Below are 18,838 nucleotides of genomic sequence, written 5' to 3' on the forward strand. Positions count from 1 at the left end.
CGCCGCCATTTTGCAAACGGCGTAATATTATATTTATAAATATATTTTGTTTAATTTATATTATTTTTAATACCTTGTTAATAAACAGTGTATACGAGTTTTCTTTTTTGCAATACAATTTGGGCGACAAAAGCTAGCAAATGGCAGGTAGGATGAATGAATGGATGGACGATTGAGGCTCAACCCTTTGAATCGGGCGGCGGTGGCGCGCGCCACCTAGCCTTTAATGGTTCTATATGCATGCATACCTATGTATTTACTCCTTTACTTTTGCGTTGATATTATCCACCAATCAGGTAGTCTCCGTTTAGTTATTTCTACCTGTTCAAAGTCTATTCCACTTTCACTGTCTTTAAAACCCAAAGCTTTGAATAGTTCCCCGTTAGATTCAACTGCAGGGTGAAGTTGTTTACAAGCAAGTATCAGCTGTTCAGCCGTTTCCTCCTCCTCTCCACATGCCTCGCACACCAAATCTATCTCCTGGTATCTGGCTCGGTACGTCTTAGTCCGCAGTACACCTGTCCTGGCTTCAAACAACAATGAGCTTCCCTTAGAGTTATCGTAAATATTTTCTTTGGCTATTTCTTGCTTAAACGTACTGTATGTCTCCAATGCCGATTTGGTTTGCATCTCTGTACTCCACATACCCCTCTCTGTCTCCTTAACCTTTTTCTTGACAGATGATTCCTTACTTTCCCCCCCGCTACAGCCCAAGTATTTGCTTGTCAATTTTCTAGTTCGCTTCCTCCACCTCGTGTCAACATTCCTCGTCTATAAGTAACTGAAAACCTTCCTAGCCCACCTAATTTCCCCCATTTTTCTCAATCGCTCCTCAAATGCTACCTTGCTACTAGCATCTCTGCCCTCGAAAGAAGACCATCCCAGATCCCCCTGCACTCCAAGATTTGGTGTCTTGCCATGTGCTCCCAGAGCGAGCCTACCCACACCACGTTGCCTAATTTCCAACTGTTGCCGGGTCTCTGTTCTAATACATAGAACTGCATTGGCAAAAGTCAGGCCTGGTACCATTACCCCCTTCCATATCCCTCGTACTACCTCGTACCTATTGTAGTTCCACAGTGCCCTACTCTTCATAGTCGCTGCACTTCTGTTACCTTTAGTCGTTAGATATTTTTCGTACTCTGTCAGATACTCAATGCCATTATTTATCCACACCCCAAGGTACTTGTATTTATCGACTATCTCCAGCGTGGCCTCCTGTATCTTATGCTCGCCGCCAATGTTATCATTAAAAATCATGACTGCTGATTTTTCTTTGCTAAACTTCAAGCCTAATCTGTCTCCTTCTGTACCACATATGTCCATTAATTCCTGCAGATCTTCTGCGTTGTCAGCCATTAATACAATATCATTCGCGTACATCAGTCCTGGTAATGACTGTTCAATCAATTTTCCAAAAATGATAGGTTGAAGCCGAGTCCGCTTTGCTGTATTTTGGCCTCTAAACCTTGTAGGTACAGCATGAACATCAGAGGTGACAATGGACGCCCCCGCCGAATCATTACAGGCTCCGAAACCTGCTTTTCCCATTGTATAATCACCCGGTTACCTTTACAGATATCTCTTAAGAAATTGGTTACTCCATCTTGCACTCCTAAAGTCTCCAGAATGCCCCACAAGCCCTCTTGGAGTACACTGTCATAGGCTCCCTTGATGTCCAAAAAAGCCAGCCAAGTACCTTCCAAAAACACGCCTTAGTAGTTCAATGCATGAAGTCCACTATAAATCATTAACATGGGGGATAAAGTCACCTCGCGGCGGTCACAACTGTGGAAAGATAATGGTGAAAAGACGCGGGAAATGACAGAAACAAACGATTAGAAGTTTCAACTCAAATAACGCGAGGTTACCCGCCAAGCTCCTGGTGACGAGTTTTCCAGGTACGATTTGTGCTTCCGGCTGCTCGGCAACGGCGTTCTTGTGTGGTTTGGTTCGGTACTACCGACGAAAGAGCCGGACCAGGCTTCATGGTCCGTACTCACAGACCATGATCAAGTGCTTCGTGTCAAGCTGTAATTCGGGTACATCTTTGCCCGAAGAAAAGAGTGCGTTTTTCACACCACCCAGCGGAGAATTAGCGGAGGCAGGGGCACTTGGGCGACAGCTGACGCGCAAGTACCAAGTGTATGGCGCTGAGCCGTGCTCCCTGCAGGGAAGTACTGTGAAGGCAAACCTCCCGCTTACGTTACGAACGGCTGGGAAGATGTCGCGCAGCCACAGCGTCGAACTTTATGACGACGGACCACAGGCCGTTGCCGACCAGGCACCGAGCGATCGCAGCGCTGGCAGAGCAGTCCCGAACGATCTCTTCGTCTGTTCGGCCAATCAAGCAGCTGACTCTGCCGAGGAACTCGTGGGCGGTCCACTGCGTCGACAGGGACGGCGTGCGCGACATCGTCTTCTCGCAGGTGTCGGTCAAGCATGTGCCCAGGATCATGGCGCCTTGCACTAGCCGAAAGCTTTGATAGCCGGGAAGGACGAAATAACCACCGTGTACCGTCCGGAAACCGTGGTGGTTAAAGAGCGACGCCAGCGTAACCGTCACGTTGATGGGGGTTCCTGCCAAAACCATCGCCGACGTCTGCACGCAGGTTGCGAGCGGCGGCGATCTGGAGCGACTGCTGGCGGACGTGGACGCGTTGCGCGTCTGCAGGGGAAAGTGTACCCCGGGGTACAGAAAGTGTACCCCGGAGCCGAGCCCGCGCGTGCCTACCTCGACTCGCTCAACGCCTGGAGGCACGTCTGCTGCCCGCTCGTGCTGACGGAACCGGGCGAACTGTGCAGGTTCTGTCGCAGCCTGGAGGCTACGGTCAGGGTCAACATGGAGCGCAACGGGCGCAGGCGAGAAGCCGGCTTCGAGCACATTCGGATACCGAGCAGGGCGGCCGGCGAGGAAGTGGCGCTGCTGCGCAAGAAGAAGTACGCGCTCCAGAAGTCCAACAAAAGGCTCGCAGAGCGGATCGCGGCCGGCCGCAGCGAGTTGGACGACATGAGGCAAGAGATCAAGCTCGTCGAGGAGGTCACGCGCAGGGAGCAGGCCGAAGACGCTTAGTAGTTCTACGGAGGCAGCGGAAAAGCGCTGTCCTCGGCCCCGAGTCAGTTGCCCAATAGCGTTAAAAAGACATTGAGCTGTGTGTTATACGTACGTACGGACCTTGACAATAAAAGGGAATTTCGCTTAAGACTTGATTTTAGTTATACATATACATGGTCAGCAGATTTTACCGTGTAATCAGAGGCAAGTTTTGGCTCTACATTAACAGGGCACGACATCCAGAATAATGTGTTGCTGTGGCAACAGGCAATAGTTGAAGCTTTGATCGTTCTGCTGCTCATCTTGTTCTGCTCCATCATACTTGCCCAGTCATTCACTCTGCACATTAGAAATACTATTTTAAAAATTTTGTTTTTAACATCCCTCTTGGATGGTGGTGTGTGCACGTTTGACCGTTATACCGGTGTCACGCGTACACTTCTGATTGTGATCGGGGCCGATCAGGATCGGATTTCTTGATCGCAATCAACAATGGTCGCTCCTACACGGTCCAACGATCCGGATTGAGTTATTATCGACTGCTGATCATCAGCAGCTCTGAGAGCTGCATAATCTATTGGCTACAAATTCATATTCGCAATATATGGTTACATTTAGGCAATATTTCAGCTTATTATTGCTGGTAAAAAGGCTTTTAAACGTTTTTTATTGAGCTGTCTTCACTTATTGTTTTTAGCGTTTTCAGAATACTGCTCTAGAGGGCACATACGTCAGCCTGCGATCGGGATCACGGGGCCTGATTGCGATTCACGGACCACGATTGTCCAGATCTGGTGCCGGCAGTCTGTGTTCTACCTGGGCCATGCTATTATGGGAGCACCGACAAGTATTGGTGGAAGTGGTGGTGACATTGCTACAGGCGGGGTTAGTAACAGACCTGGCCAGCAATTGCTCCATCTGAGCACTTTTTAACGATCACCACTTGATGAGAACACAGTGCATATGGATATTTAAGCAGAATTCGGTCTGTTATTGAGGCAGAGAATGGCTTATCGGACAGTCTCCAAGAGCAGCAGTAAAACGAAACTAAGAAATGTTAAGAAAATATGTCTGGTGCTGTCTGAAATATTGCTGAAATATTGCTATTCCTGAACTCCTAATTATGTTAACCAAATACCTTGTGAACCTGGTGTATGCTGCTACTAATACTTAATTAAATAGCAAGGGAAGAGCCAAGCATCAGCAGTCAGTTACATGTAATAAAGCTGCAGTCTTGCGTGATAAGTGTCCCAGCTAACATGGCTTAACAAGAACACGCAAAGCTTTGTGTGTAGGCAAGACCCACTGGATGTTCTCAGCCACCACCAGAATTATTTTGTTTTTATTAATATAAAAACTGCGCCTCATAACCAAATTGTGATTTTGGCATGTAAAACCCTAGAATGCAATACAGAATTAGCACCAATTAAAAAACGAATATTTAATTTTATGGTCACAATGTCAATGCAAGGTTTGTAGAGCACATTTGAAAACTTCGTTTTCAATTGTTTGCAAGAAGTTACCGTTTGTGTAACTATCTATTTCGGGCTTAAAAGAAAGCCAGTGTTAAAAATGCTGCCACGACTTGGCACTTGCACACCTCAGTTGCTTTCTTTTTGATTGAGAAACCGAATTGAATAGGACAATATTTGATTTGTTATTTGAAAGCTTTGAATATGGCACATAGCTAATCAGAATACTTCTGATGTTGCAAAATTTATGACAATCTCTGCGATAGAAGCGAAAATTAATCGATTCCTAAATGTGGAAGAAGAAAACTGTATTCACTGTACATTGAAGCTTCCAGAACATTATGCTGCTAGGGGTGCTGGTCGTAGTGCAATTAACCTTCATCCTTTATCAAGAACTCCCCGTCAGTCAGGCTTGTCCACCCTCCCCATGTTTCTCACTATTTTTTCTAAGGTACACCAATGCTACCTCTATGCTGGTAAGCTAACCACACTTCATTCATTTTTGTTATTTGTTATTAAGTCTGTCACCTAATACTTCATATTTGTTTGTTTTGTGTATTGGTACTTGTAGGCCTGTAGGTTTCATCACCTTCAGTGTGGCCAATGGATGGGTAGGAGCCACGTGTTGAGACCACAACTGCGGTTTACTCGAGTTTTGCAATGCGCCCTTGGTAACAGAGGCCCATACATTGTAAATTACAGCCTGCCTTGTCTCATCCGTCACAAAAGAGTGTTGTGCCATTACAATTCAAGTTTGGTGTGCCATGACCATTTTCCACTGTTCATAACTCTCCTCTCATCCCCATGCTACACACACACACAAACAGCCACCATGTTTTACTTATGACACACTTTTATTTATTCCCACTTGTACGAGCTAGTGGTGCGCTCGAAGTGCCAACAGGGCATGCCTCACAATATGGATGCCAGCTGGCGATTCCCTTTTGTTCAGGTAACCCCATGTTCGACACCACTAAGGTTGAAATAAACAATTTGTTTCATTGGAAACATGGGCACAGTTTGAAACTGTCCATCATAATCTAGTTGACCGAATATACCAATAACTGATGTCAAACTAACCGTATGGTCATTGCACCAACTGCGCTTTGTGTCGAACAAGCAAACTGTAAAGTTTGATTGCATAGAAAACTTAGAAACAAAAATAGATGGGATACATAAAGAATCGGAATAGACAATAATTAATTTGTAGATCCTTAATTGTGCAATCTGTCTTCACAATTAGTACCTTAGAAAATGCAGTAAAAAGATACCTATGGCAATTTTTCAGGGCACTGTCATGGCTTCCTAGATTATATAACGTCACGAAGGGCTCTGGAGTGGTTAGATAGCAGATTTCCATGCGTATGGTAGAACACTAATCCAAAATTGGATGGTAACCCAAATGGTTGGTAAGTAATGAATCTGCCTTCACGAATCCCAATTCTGAACTCTCACGGTAGCTATATGGCGCTGTAAAGCATTCCTCAGTTTAGCGGCTAACTGCAACTATCAGGGACAAAAAAATGATTCGCTTGTGCTGGGAGCCGCAGACGCACACCGCGTTCGAACAGGCGTCTGCTCTTGCCCACAGCAATATGGCCGCGACTGCTGCTTTAAACTGCCCACAGCGCCCGTCCCGTTGCTCTAGGAGTTTCAGCCGTTTCCGGTACGGCGGCATGCGCGGAATCGTACCGGGGCGTAAACAGCGGGACCAATGAAGTTGCGGGTGTTCACCTTATAGCTCTGTGTTGTGAGCTCACTGTATGTATGGCGGCAGCAGAGCCTGCCGCTCGTTGCCGAGAGATCGAACGCAAGTTCAGGGTGCCGCCAGACGTCGAGCGGCGCCTGCTCGCACTCGGAGCCAGCCTCGTGTCGCGTAAGACCTTCGTAGACGCTTACTACGACACGGAAGACTACTTCCTCTGCCTGCGAGACCACTGGCTTAGGTTGCGTAGCGATGAGAACAACACGTGGGAGCTGAAGCATCGCAGAAAGGGAGACGCCTCGTGCGGAGCAGCCACTGCCTACCGAGAAGTGCGCGGTGACGCACAGATACTGGCGACGCTCGGAGAAGTGCTTCCGCCGGCTTGGCTCGTGAATGACGCCCAGCGGGTCAGCGACCTGGTCGCCAGCGGCACGCTTCGGGAGTTGGCACTGATAACGACCGTTCGCAAGACGTTCAAGGCGCCGGGAATGAACGCCGTCGTGGACATCGACGAGACCGACTGGGGCTTTTCGGTCGGCGAAATAGAGGTCGTGCTCGTCGAATCTGACGGCGGATCGGATCTGGCCGGAGCCGACGTCGAGAGGGCCACCGCCGAGATCGCGGCGCTCTCCGCCCAGCTTGGTGTCGACGAGAAAGGGCCACCGCCGGAAGGAAAAGTGGAAAGTTACCTGAAGCTTCGACGACCTGAGCTGTATTATCGCCTGCTCGACTGTATATGGTCACGTCACAAAGCTACAGGCATCTAGGCCTCGCGTGAAAGCCACGGCACTGCGCACGAAACCCGGCCATCGCGTAATTTGAGAGAAATCTCAAATAACTAAAATACTCTGCTCCACGGTATGCCAACTGGAGATGGGCTGAGTAAAAATTCAGTGCTCTTCCACTCATTGAAGAAGGATGACCAGCGAAGCTGTGAGTGTGAGTCCCTTAATGGCGAACTGCAACTCCGCCACGGGTCGGTACTGCGCTATCTACGGTATCGGCCCACGTATGGGGAGTGCTTAAAGCCAGCTTCACCTCCGCCGCCGGTTGGCCCGGCATTGCACTTTGTTTGGGATCGGCCCAATATAAAAATCGTTGGTCTAAGTCCACGGAGGCGAAATCCGCCAGAACCTAGCCATAAACAACTTCGATGTAAAATTGAAAGTCACTTAATAACTATCCTTACGTGATTTGAATGCGAAACCATTATGACTTCTCTAAGTAATCACCTAAGTTAAGGCAGCCTTAATCCACCATGATCTAATTTGTGGAAACCTTAATCTACCTTAAGGTACTTTAATCTTTGTTAATCTACAGTATTCCACCTAAACCCAATTTAATACATGCTGATGATGATCTTTCTTGCCACTCGTTGCAGACATCGCTGGCTTTAATTTCTGCCTCGTGGGACATACAATGCTTTCGCACTATAATGCGTATCTTGATTGTGTAATAAGCTTTAGCTTCTCGGTGTAGCTTTGAGCTCGCTCTAAAATCCTAGCACGGAGCAGCGCAGTTCTACCGACAGTCGAGATTGAGTACAGCGCATCTCCGCACGGCCAGTGTCCACATATGCATCCGCCGGCGGGCCTCAAGCGGGGACGCCTGGAACTTCAGCCGGAGACGAGTCGCACCCAGCAGCAGCATCGCGTTCTAGGCCTAAATAAACTGGTTGTATTTTTATTAAAGTTTGGATTCACTGTTCTATACTCGTGGCAAGACACTCGTCACCGCGCTGTTATAAACATAAATGCCGTAATATGTATCCCGAGAGATATGCCCCACCCCCGAAGGAACCCCCCCTGTTTCTGGCACGATTTACTATTTTGTTTTTCTCAGAACACAGAGAAGTACGTATACTCGCTTCTCGTAATCCCACAGTCCTCGGGTGAGGGGGGGTTGGGGGGGTGCCGCTGCAGCCGCCACCGATGGTGAACGATGCAAAAACGGGTACATAGCCGGAGATAAGGAACAATCCTGACTGGAAAGAAGGCGGTTACGCTTCCTTGCCGATCACGTCTGAACATGTGCGTGACGAGGCCATCGACAACTTGTGCGGCGGTGACTGCTGTTGTGAACCTATTCGGAGAGAATGAACAGGGACATATTCGCGATGATGATGATGATGATGATGATCTATTGGCATCTCCTTTGAAACAGGGCGGTGACAAATGATACACCAAGCCTGCTTGATTTAATCAGCGATGCTATGCATGCGTTTTTCACTCTAGCATTTTTTATTTACATCTCCTTAACCCTTTCCTTCCTCAAAAGCTCTCAACAGATCCGGTCGTATAAATCTCTTCCCTACTTATCTTGCTGATCCCGACTGCTGACCGGCCGGTTGATGCTTCCGTCCGCTTTCAATTCTGGAGGGTGCAAACCCGGCCACAAATTATTGCGGGCCATGAAATCTTTAGAAAGAGCTGAACATATCAACAGCATCACAACGCAGCCCGGTATTTGCATTTCGGCCCTCGACTACAATATGCCAACAACATTGTGGTATACAGGTCTACTGGCTACTGCTACAGGCTGCTAGGGAATTGAACATTTCCTGAGATCCCGTGGTCCGTATGTACGCTAGCGACGGGTCTGAGTGGGTGAATCCCTTCGCATTCCATTAGGATTTTTGCTGCAGCATACACATGCCTCATCTTAATTGTCGCAAACATATGCTTCGGCATGTTCTTGTCCTTAGGCAACCAAGCTCGAGTCTCAAATATCAAAACACTGCCCTTTGTGTCATCGTATATATTTTCCCTTCTAACTTCTTTCTTCCCATTCTTGTCATTCTTCATGGTCTTTTTTTTGCCATTCTTTGCATCCGATTTGCTGTCTACGTTTCTCTCACTTTCTTTCTGATGACTCCTAGTTGTCTATTTACACTTATTACACTGTACTTCGTCTCCAACTTCCTTGATCTCTTCCTCCATTCTGTGTCCACACTTTTCAGGTATACCGATATTTGTGCACTGTAGCCGCCCATTAATTTTGATACGTTTTCCTGAGTCTTTCTTCAAAACTAATTCTGCTCTTCGCTTCTTCGACTTCAAAAGATGTCCAAGCCATGCCACGTTGCATTGCCTCATTTGCGGTTTTAACGTGGGCTCCGAAAGCCAACCGGCCTACTGTTCTTTGGTTAACTTCCAACCCCAGCAAGACATCCGACTTTAAGCACAGAATGACATTTGCCAACATAAGCGCTCGCACCATTACTCCTTTTCAGATTCCACGCCGTACCTCATCCAGAGTGCTGTGTTCCCCTAGCGGCCGCGCCGAGAACCAGCGGATCTAGGTTCAGCCGCAGGTTCTCGCATTACAGCGCGCGCTGCAACGTTGCCTCGTAGTTCTGAAATCATCGTGACGCCGCCGCGCGCAAGCCGGAAAAAAAAGGCCGAAAAAAAAAATACGGGTGTCGAAATTATGCGGGTGTCATCGCGGTGGACGGACAGTAAAGTATAAACCCCATGCAAGCGATCTTGCGCGTTTCTGGAAGTAGCAGCTGACGCGCAACGGAGAGCGACAGGGATAAGAGACTTGCGCTCTGGGAAAGTGACCGACACTTCACTCGGGACGATGTCTTTATTCCCGGCGAGTAGACCATTGCATTCTTTTTATATATTTTAAAAATGTTGCTGCGGTTTCGAATGGCCGAGTGTACTTTGTTTAGGCAGGCTTTAATAAATTTGTGATCTAGGCTTAAGAAGTTTCATTTGCTATTGGTTAGTCAAGTATTATGCCCAGCATTAGTGTTACTAATGCCTTAGGCAACAGGATTATATCGCTAGTGTGCTTTTGTCCGCAGGCGCCGGTAACATGAACGACAGCTCGGCGTCCCGCGGGCATCTTCGAAGTGAGGGCAGCTCCTCAGCAGGGTGGTATGTTGTCCCCAGCACGGATGGACGCAGGGGAAAGGTCCGACGTAGAGGACCAGGCCCATATGGCTGCAGTCTGGCCTACTCCCCGAACTTGTTGAGGAGGGCAGTTTTCGCAGGAGAAAGCAGAGTACTAGTCTGCACGCGGGCATCAAAGCCTCTGTAGCTTGGTGTGGGGCTCATATGTATTTGCCTCGTTCAGGGTTCGCCAGGTGGTGAAGTAGCTGTCGACGATCGCCTCCGAAATGTTCAGAGGCGTGGTTTGGAACGGCGATTGGTCCTTGTTAGGCACCGGGATAGATCAAAGACGGAGCCTTGTGCACAGGGCAAATTTACGAAACACAGTAAAGCCCGCGCGGTCATATGAGCTTCCTTGTTGCCCAGAATTCCTTCGTGTGCTGGGAGCGAGGATTTGCTGCCCGCAGTCATCGAGCGGCCTAGCCAGTGTGACGTAGTGGGGCGCAGTTGATGCTGCCGGCTTCGCATGCAATGTATGCCGACTGGCAGTCGGTATGTAGAGCGTATGTGCGGGGTTCCGGATCAGCACGTCCCTCGATCGATGTGTTCTGTGGTTAATCGTGTCGTCATTAACTATAGTGTTGTTGTAGGACGCTCTCACTGCAGCCCTCCCACCCGTGTCAAGATCATGATGCGCAATGGCGGCTACTTCGTCATTTTTTTGCTGCATGCGGTAAAACTACTACTAGCACGAGCACAGTAACATGACAGTAGCATGAGCAGACTTTGCACCAGAAGCACCACTGCATTGTTAGCTTCGCCGCAGTAAAGTTGGTTTTGCGGTGAAGCATATTAAGAGTGGAGAGATTCAGTTAGAGAAAAAAAAATGCGGCACACTTAACTGCAGACTCAACCAAACCAGCTAAACCATTTGCTCCAGCTAATACAGTAGCGCCCAGAACAGCTCGCACGTACGCGATGAGCTCGCATCAACGCTCTTGGCGCTCCCCCTAACCACGTGCGAGGCCAAATCTGGAGCAAGAGTGTCTGGACTTTGATGCAAAGCGGCTTCTCAAGAGACGAGTTGACCTCATGGTTGATAATTCAGTTATGTGCAAACAAGTTCGTGACGCAATACTCCGAATTCTGTGGTCTCCATGCGACATGTCATGAGGACTCCATGGGCGCCGGCATGCCATGATAGCACTATGTGTAAAAGCGTCGTTTTTCTTTCAAAAAATTAATTTTGTTTATCCGACTCAATCGCGATCGAAAGTGCGCCATGTGGCATCCGTGTTAGACTCTTGCCCTTAATCGTACTCATTTTGCTAACGTTGATTATCGCAAGTTCTCGCTCAGTTCACTTGAGGGTGTCCTCGTTCTCCAGGTATCGCTGTCCACTGCCCGTTTTCATTCCTTGCTTCTTTTTAAAATTAATATTCCACGCAAGCTCATCTTCCTCACTATGTTCGGCCGCTGAGACGAGCGATGCTCCATGCGCACATCATAGCCATGTCAGTGACGCGGCTTAGACTGATCAACCATTGTAATTACTCGGTAGAATTTGCGTAGCTAATGTGTGGATCAGTGCGCATGTAAGGATGAAGACGAACGCCCGAAAACTAGACCGCCAAAGGGGATTCGATGTTTGCTGAGAGCGCATGTGTAGAATATACTAAAGTTGGGCGGAAACTGTCCCGGCCTCTCTCCTACCTGGTTAATCTTTCTCGAACGCTTTGCCGGCAAGTAAAACGTGTCTACTCGCAATTCAGATGTCGATCAGCCTCGTATTCGTGCAGCCCTTGACGAGACAATCCTGCCTCCCCCCCCCCCCCCCCCCCGCTGGCATATTATATAAAATTAAGTGCAGATCGTACAAAGAGCGATGAAATGAAGGATGCTAGGCATAACTTTAAGAGACAAACTGACACAGCAAACTTGTCCCCTTTAACTGTTATAATAAATGCCGTTTACAGAACCACAATATCTGTTCTTCATGCATAGCTATTAGTTTGTAAACGCCGTGCTTCTATTTTTTCAAACTATCGAATTTTCCAAAATATTTTAAACAAAATTCAGATCTTGAATCATAATTCCTCTTCCAACAGACACTAGAATTTAACTTCCTCTCTTAAGCCCAACAAATTTCAAGAAACGCGATCGAGGAGCTATCTCAGAAAAGTGTTTCTGCGTTTTACATGTACTTGAATAGGCCGCGTCGGATTGGGCCCGAGCTAAAGCTTCCTCTTAAACAATTTATCGAGGGATCAAATACATGAATAATAACTGCATTGTCATCGCCAAAGATGCTGCAAACGAATTCTTGAAAGCTACGCTCTGTAAATACAAGTAAAATATGTATTTTTTTCATAAAATTTTATACTCGTATGTGCCAAAAATTGTGCCCAACATAACTGACGTCAATGCTTCCATGATTTTGTCTATTTATTAAGTAAAGAAAATATCACACAAACTTTAGATTTATATCAGTTCGAAACCAGGAAAGCAGTGCATGCCGCTGATATGAAAAATTAAAAGGCAATGAACTGAACAAGTTGAGGACAAATATGTTAATGAAACTTTGTCATTCAAGAACCGTGCTTACATTCTTGTATATATGCAATGGCCAGTGAAAAATCTCAATGACGCTGTCGTTTGTTCCAATGTATTACGCAGGAGTAGCTGTCCCTTGTCGTGTATCGTGAGTAATTGCACCGAAGTTATAGTCGCGACAGAGAGCACGTATAAAAAGCAGGAGTTCTGCAAGATATATGAGGGCAAGTCAAATGAATGAGCCAACAACAGGGTGCTTTATTTAAAAGTAGTCTTCATGATAATTGAGACATTTGTCCTATTGACTAACGAGTTGCGCGATTCCCGTCTTGTAAAACTCCTTGGGTTGCTGCTTCAAAAAGTCTGTATCTGGTTCCCTCGAGCTGTTTTTTCGGTTGCCCCAAAATGTAGAAGCCGCAAGGTGACAGGTCTGAGCTGTATGGCGGATGTTGCAGCGTTTCCCTATTGAACTTTGCCAGTTTTGTATTAACCACATAAGCGACGTGGGGACAGGCATTGTCGTGGAACAAGATGACCCCATTCGTCAATTTTCCACGTTGTTCGTTCTTGATTGCGGCACGCTGCCGTTCTGGCGTTTCACAATATCGGAAACAATTGATAGCCTCTCAAGATTTAGCAAATTCTATCAGTAATGGACCGTGTCGATCGAAAAAAAAAGGTCAACCACACCTTTCCAGCGGAAATGATGGCCTTTACGTTCTTTGGGCGTGGTAAATTCGAATGTTCCCGCTGTAAGCTTTGCCGTCGTGTTTCAGGCTCGTAGTAGTGGCACCAAGGTTCGTCCCCGATTACAGTTGCAAACAAGAAGTCGTCATGCTCATTGTGATAACCGATCAGATGAGTCAAGGCAGCGCGAAACTTCTCCGTCTTCTCGCGATGGATAAAAATCTTGGGGATCCATTGCGCACCAAAGAGCCGATAACCGAGAAGCTCATGAATTATGGCGTGAACCAAACCATGACTGGTGTTCAGACGGTCTGCCAGTTCATCGATGCTTATCCTCCGTTCTTGTTTCAGCAGCTCATGAACCTTTGAAATTGTGTGGGGGCTGATTGCACGATGGTTTCGGCCCGGTCTTGGAATGTCTTTGCAACGTCCTTTGAACCGTTTGCTCCAACGCTTCACAGTGGTCAATGAAATGCAGTGTTCAACGTACACGACAGCCATATGGTGATTAATTCCTGTTTTGGAAACACCTTCAGCTGTCAAAAACTTCGCGACACCGAGTTGTTCAACTTTTGAAGTGTCCATTATGTGACGCAACCATATTCAACCCAGTGTATGAGAGCATTAAAGAACATTTATCTTCACACCTGCGTGTCACTTTTGTAAATGAGACATGCCGGTCTCCTACGCGCATGCCTCGCAGATAATGAACCGAACCATTATTGCGCGGTTAGGGTAGGCTCACTTTCATTTGACTCGCCCTCGTACATTAGAAATGCAAAGATACAATGAGATATGCAAATGCGAAAATACGGCTTGATAAAGAACAAAAAGGTGTCACTGGAAACAAAGTTCACTACATGTATGCACAAAACCTCGCAACAAGATATTTAAGTATACGTATAAGTCTCCAATGAGTCTATGTATGTAACTGTATAAGTTAACTGTATATAATGCGTCTAATAACTGTATAACTGTAATAACTGTATAATGCGTATATAATACTGTAATAAAGAAGTAACTGTATATAATGCGTCAAACAAGGCAAATAAACATGCTGCACAATCACAGATTCACAGAATCCTAGATTCCGCCCCCATTCCATCCACTCCCCCCGATGTATTGCGCGCGACGGAAGGCTCCCCGCTTTTCTCCTTTGCGCACACAAGACTGAGCCACCATCATCGGCTCACCCATTCCACCTCCCCTCCTACGCTTTCACTCGCACATACAGCATGCAGCGCGTGGTCACGATGTTATCACCCTTGGACTTTATACGAAACATGAGGGCGATGGCAGGAATGCGCCTGGAGTGTCCATATAGTTGCTTTCGCAATAATATAATAAACGTATCCGGCAACTGAAGCGTCCCGTCGCCCATTACTTTCCGCAAAAGAAGTATCAAAATCGAACTTTCACCATGCGACAATTCGCTGCGCCGCAACAATGTATTTTTTTTTCTGTGAGGCGGAGGCACCGAAACGAAAAAAAAAACGCATAGGAAAGTATCTTGGCCAGAATCTAATGCCTACTTCGGGCACCTAATGGGGCTACGGAAGGAATACCGAAGAAAACATGAGACGCTTGGTCCACTGAGAACCATACGCATACTGCTCAGTATCCTACAGCAGCGAAAGAAGACTTTCCGGAAAGGTTCCGCTCAAGGAATGCGGTGCAATCCTTCGAGTCCCCACAGTGATGGCGGCGAGCGACCATTGTTTTTTTTTTCTCGTCTGCTAGCCAGAAAGCGTCCAAAACTCTGTCCGGTGAAAATCCACTCGGCCAGAGCAAACCGAACGCGCACCGAAGTGTACCGCACGGTGGTCGGGGCCATACGAGAAAAACGTATGCGCTCTGGTTGGCACTGGAGGCCCGCGGGTAGGGTAGCGAGAAAAAAAAAATTGAAGAGGCTCAATGTGTCCTCGCGAATAAAAGTCAAAGTAGAAAAAATAAATAAGAACGTAGTTACTTTGGCTGGCTTTAGTGTCTTGACATAGATGTTCTGGCGTAGGTTAAAAAAAATGTTGATATTTTTTTATGTGACATGACGGCACAAATGAACCACCCCAACGCTTCGTCTCATTGGACATCGCTGCCTGCTTTGTCAACTCATCTGCTAGTGTGTTGATTTGGCTTGTCTCGTTGTATGTTCCGATGTAAGACTTTAGAAAAATCAATAGACCTTTGGCGGCAAATGTTTATAACAACATTAAACCCACAAAGTTCCGCAATTGAAAATCTAAAGCACAACTTTGGAAATGTCAATGCACCTTTCACATCAAGAGCTTATGAGATTTATACCCATAAAGTTTCGCAATTGATATCCATGCGCTCCATAGATTCCGTGGCCTCAGTGAGATGCCGCGGCGAGCCCGCTCACCATCAAAGCGCCCTTGAAACTTTGTGCTCGGATGGGACTGCTTGGCGTTATGTGACTCCCGGTGTATGGGTGCTGCCACGAAATCCAGCCCGAGTTTGCAATCTTCGCGGTGAAATGTCTTTTCGAGCGTCAAAAAGACATTCTAGACAAAATCCAGAGTGATTTCCGGCGGCGGGGGTCGCTTTGGTCGGCGGTGCGTGGACAGCACGAAAAAATTTCGGGGGGCTGAAGCCCCATAAGCCCCCCCCCCCCCCTGGCTACGCCCCTGATGCACACTGGTTCACCAGTGCCCTCGAGGCATAGATAAAGCACAATGCTGGCAAGCCAATGTGAGTGCCTGCCTTGCTGCAAAATATGTTGATGGCCGAGTCATTTGGTGCGATGCAAATTAGGTTCTGTGCTCTATGGGCATACATATCCTTATGCTGTCCATTCAGATGTAGATGTTCATGTCTAAACGCTCCTGGATACCCTGAAGCCACTGTGACCTACGTGATCCTGCATTATCAATGTGATGGCAACGTATTCACTTTATCTTTTACTGGTACCTACAACACCAAAAAGCATTATTGTAGTGTTGTTAGAGTGTTACAAATCAAGGAAAAAACAATGGTAACAAACATAAAATCAAAAGCAATTATGCACCTTTATGTGGTCTAACAGCAAATAAATAAATAAATACAAAAAGGAAATTTCGTGTTTCGGAGTTTGGTAGCGCTGAGATACCTTGGGAATCAACTAGTATTTGTTTCGAAGAGGGCTACCTTAAGGCGTTCGAAAAAAGGATGCGTATGATGCATCATTACATTTGCGTGAATGCAATGCTGCATTGTGCAGGAAATCCAACAAGGCTCTGCAACGACAGCCATCTTGATACCACTTGCTGAAGTCAGCATACCGGTCACTGTGGAGGCCAGATCATCTTAACAGAGGCTCCCAGATATGTTGTGCGCTTGGGCAAGGGGAAGGGGAAAGAGGAAGAGAGAGAACTTAAGTGTAGAATGTCTATAGTCGGACACTCAAGTCTGTTGCCCTCAGGTAGCGAAAAAGCGCTCGAACTGCTTTCTGGGCCAATGAACTGTGAGGCCAGGCACCCAAGACCTTCGCTTCCGTAAATGGCCTGTCATCCAGTACATTGGAAAACCCTGGTACAAGTCAACTACTAGTTGCGTAGCACATACACTTTGTAATATGAACAAAAAACTTAATGATACACAGAAAAAGTTTGTGAACTTGTTAGTAAGGCATTGGTATGCTCATGCATTTTTATTATCTCTTTTTGTCTAGAACATAACCTGGTAGCTTTAGATAAAGGAATAATGAAACTAGCATATAATGTACTTTTACAGCTAGTGGTTCCCAGTCTGCTCTACAGAATCTGTGAGCTTCTGCTTGTTATGTAACATTGCAGAGTACTTTTTAAAGGGCCCCTGAAACGGTTCGGACAAATTTTGCAGACGCGTAGGGTACAGCTTAAGTAGAACATTCGCACCACAATTTAAGTGAAGCGTTACGTATCAATGGAGCTACAAGCGATTAGAAGATACCCTCCTCCCCAGCCACGCTTTTCCTCCTCAACTCGTTCGCCGAGCGAGCGGGGCTAAGCTCCGCCTTCACTGGTCCTGCGTCACGATGCGACGTCACATCATCCACTTCCGGTTGTTTTGAAGCCCGCCCCCGCCCGCGCGAAACCTCTCCGCTAGCCGCTTGGCTGTCGACCCCAAGCGAGAGCTATCGAAGCAGCGTGCGTTGCGAGCATTCTGTCGTAGCGCCGAACGTGTCTGGTATTCCGTTAACCACAGGCAAGCTGGTCATTTCGGCAAATGACTGGAGGCATAAACTCAAGCTGATGAAGGAACTTTGGCGGAGACGTACGTGAGCGGCCTGATTGGTCTGCATGGTCCAGACACTTGTTGGCGCAGCGCTTAACCAGCCAAAAAAAGCGCTAATATTGCTCTAACCAAGTGTAAAACATTTGAAACATTTATAAAAACAACGTGTTGATGATTACACTCCTGCGAAAAATACGCACTGGCCGCCAAGAAGAATACGCTTCGTTGCTGCTACTGTGTATGGTTGAGTTCTATGCCACCAGGTGGCTGCACCATGCAGACCATTCACATTTGCCCTAGTGCTCATCTCGGCTCATCCCGTTACGGCACAGTCAAGCGGCCAGACCCTGTCCCCTTGCGCTTATGTTTGCCCTAATACGGGACTCGCGAAACGCTATTGCGTTAGTAATGTTCCGGTGTAAAGTGACGGCCACAAACGCGCATATCCTGGCGCTGATCGTATAGCGGCAGTCCGATGCGCAGCAGCCAGTTCGCTCGTACGCTGCCTTGCAGAGGGACACGATGTCGCAGCTTGACATATTGCCAGTCGCTACGTTTGCAGTCCACAAGGCAACAAAGTCGAATCATAGTGCTCGCGAAAAGACTGAGACCAACTCTGACCGCGGAGCTCTCGTCAAAATGGAGTACGTTGTAAGAAGCAGACGACACTTGCTGTGTGCCGGAAGTGCTTAAGTGTACTGAAAAATTGTTCTTGTGCATTCTCTTTCTGCTACTTTCTCTTTATAAAAACAAATTAACTAACATTCCAACTATTACGAAGATCATTTGTTTACCATAAAGTTGGAAAAATTATCGATCACGCGCCCTGGTCAGCCAATCGGATAGCTCGCCCCACTGACGTCATATGGGTTATTTCGGTCGTATGGGTAGGGGCGGCTTAAAATTCCGCCGAGTAGTGCGCTGCGATCGGCAGCGATGTGCATTTTTAAAACCTTATAATAAATTACACGCTTTACGCAGATCACTTAGATGTGTCAATTAATGATCAGAAGGACCTACTCTAACGACTCAGTACGACTCAGTGCGCGCTGTCTTTCCGCACGCCCAATGTTGGAGGTCACGTGGTGAAGGGTGCCTAAATGGCGTGCGTTAACGTGGTCAAGCGCGCGCAATGCAGGGGGCAAGGCGAGGCCACTAGAGCGCACCTCTCCTCTAGCCCGGCTGTTCGGGCGATCCCGTGGGCGCTGTCATATTTGATCACGTTATGAAGCGTTCATTGCTTGCCTCAGCTGCCTCCGTGTTTACAATGCATGCGCATGAAGCTGCTGCGGCGCAGCATACCTTTGTCTCTACG

General features: G+C 47.2%; 1 protein-coding gene across 1 annotated transcript; it reads left to right on the plus strand.

The window, feature by feature from the left end:
- The first annotated feature begins 6,205 nt into the window (after window positions 1-6,205).
- LOC139048425 (thiamine-triphosphatase-like) lies at window positions 6,206-7,148 on the plus strand. The gene has a single exon (XM_070522810.1). The coding sequence runs from the start codon at window positions 6,295-6,297 to the stop codon at window positions 6,997-6,999; it is 705 nt and encodes a 234-aa protein (XP_070378911.1). The 5' UTR covers window positions 6,206-6,294; the 3' UTR covers window positions 7,000-7,148.
- The last annotated feature ends 11,690 nt before the right edge of the window (window positions 7,149-18,838 follow it).

The sequence above is a fragment of the Dermacentor albipictus genome, chromosome 8, assembly GCF_038994185.2.
Source record: "Dermacentor albipictus isolate Rhodes 1998 colony chromosome 8, USDA_Dalb.pri_finalv2, whole genome shotgun sequence".
In the NCBI taxonomy this organism is placed as follows: Eukaryota; Metazoa; Arthropoda; class Arachnida; order Ixodida; family Ixodidae; genus Dermacentor; species Dermacentor albipictus.

Excerpts from the sequence above, each read along its gene's own strand:
- LOC139048425 (XM_070522810.1), top strand. The coding sequence starts at position 6,295 with ATGGCGGCAGCAGAGCCTGCCGCTCGTTGCCGAGAGATCGAACGCAAG.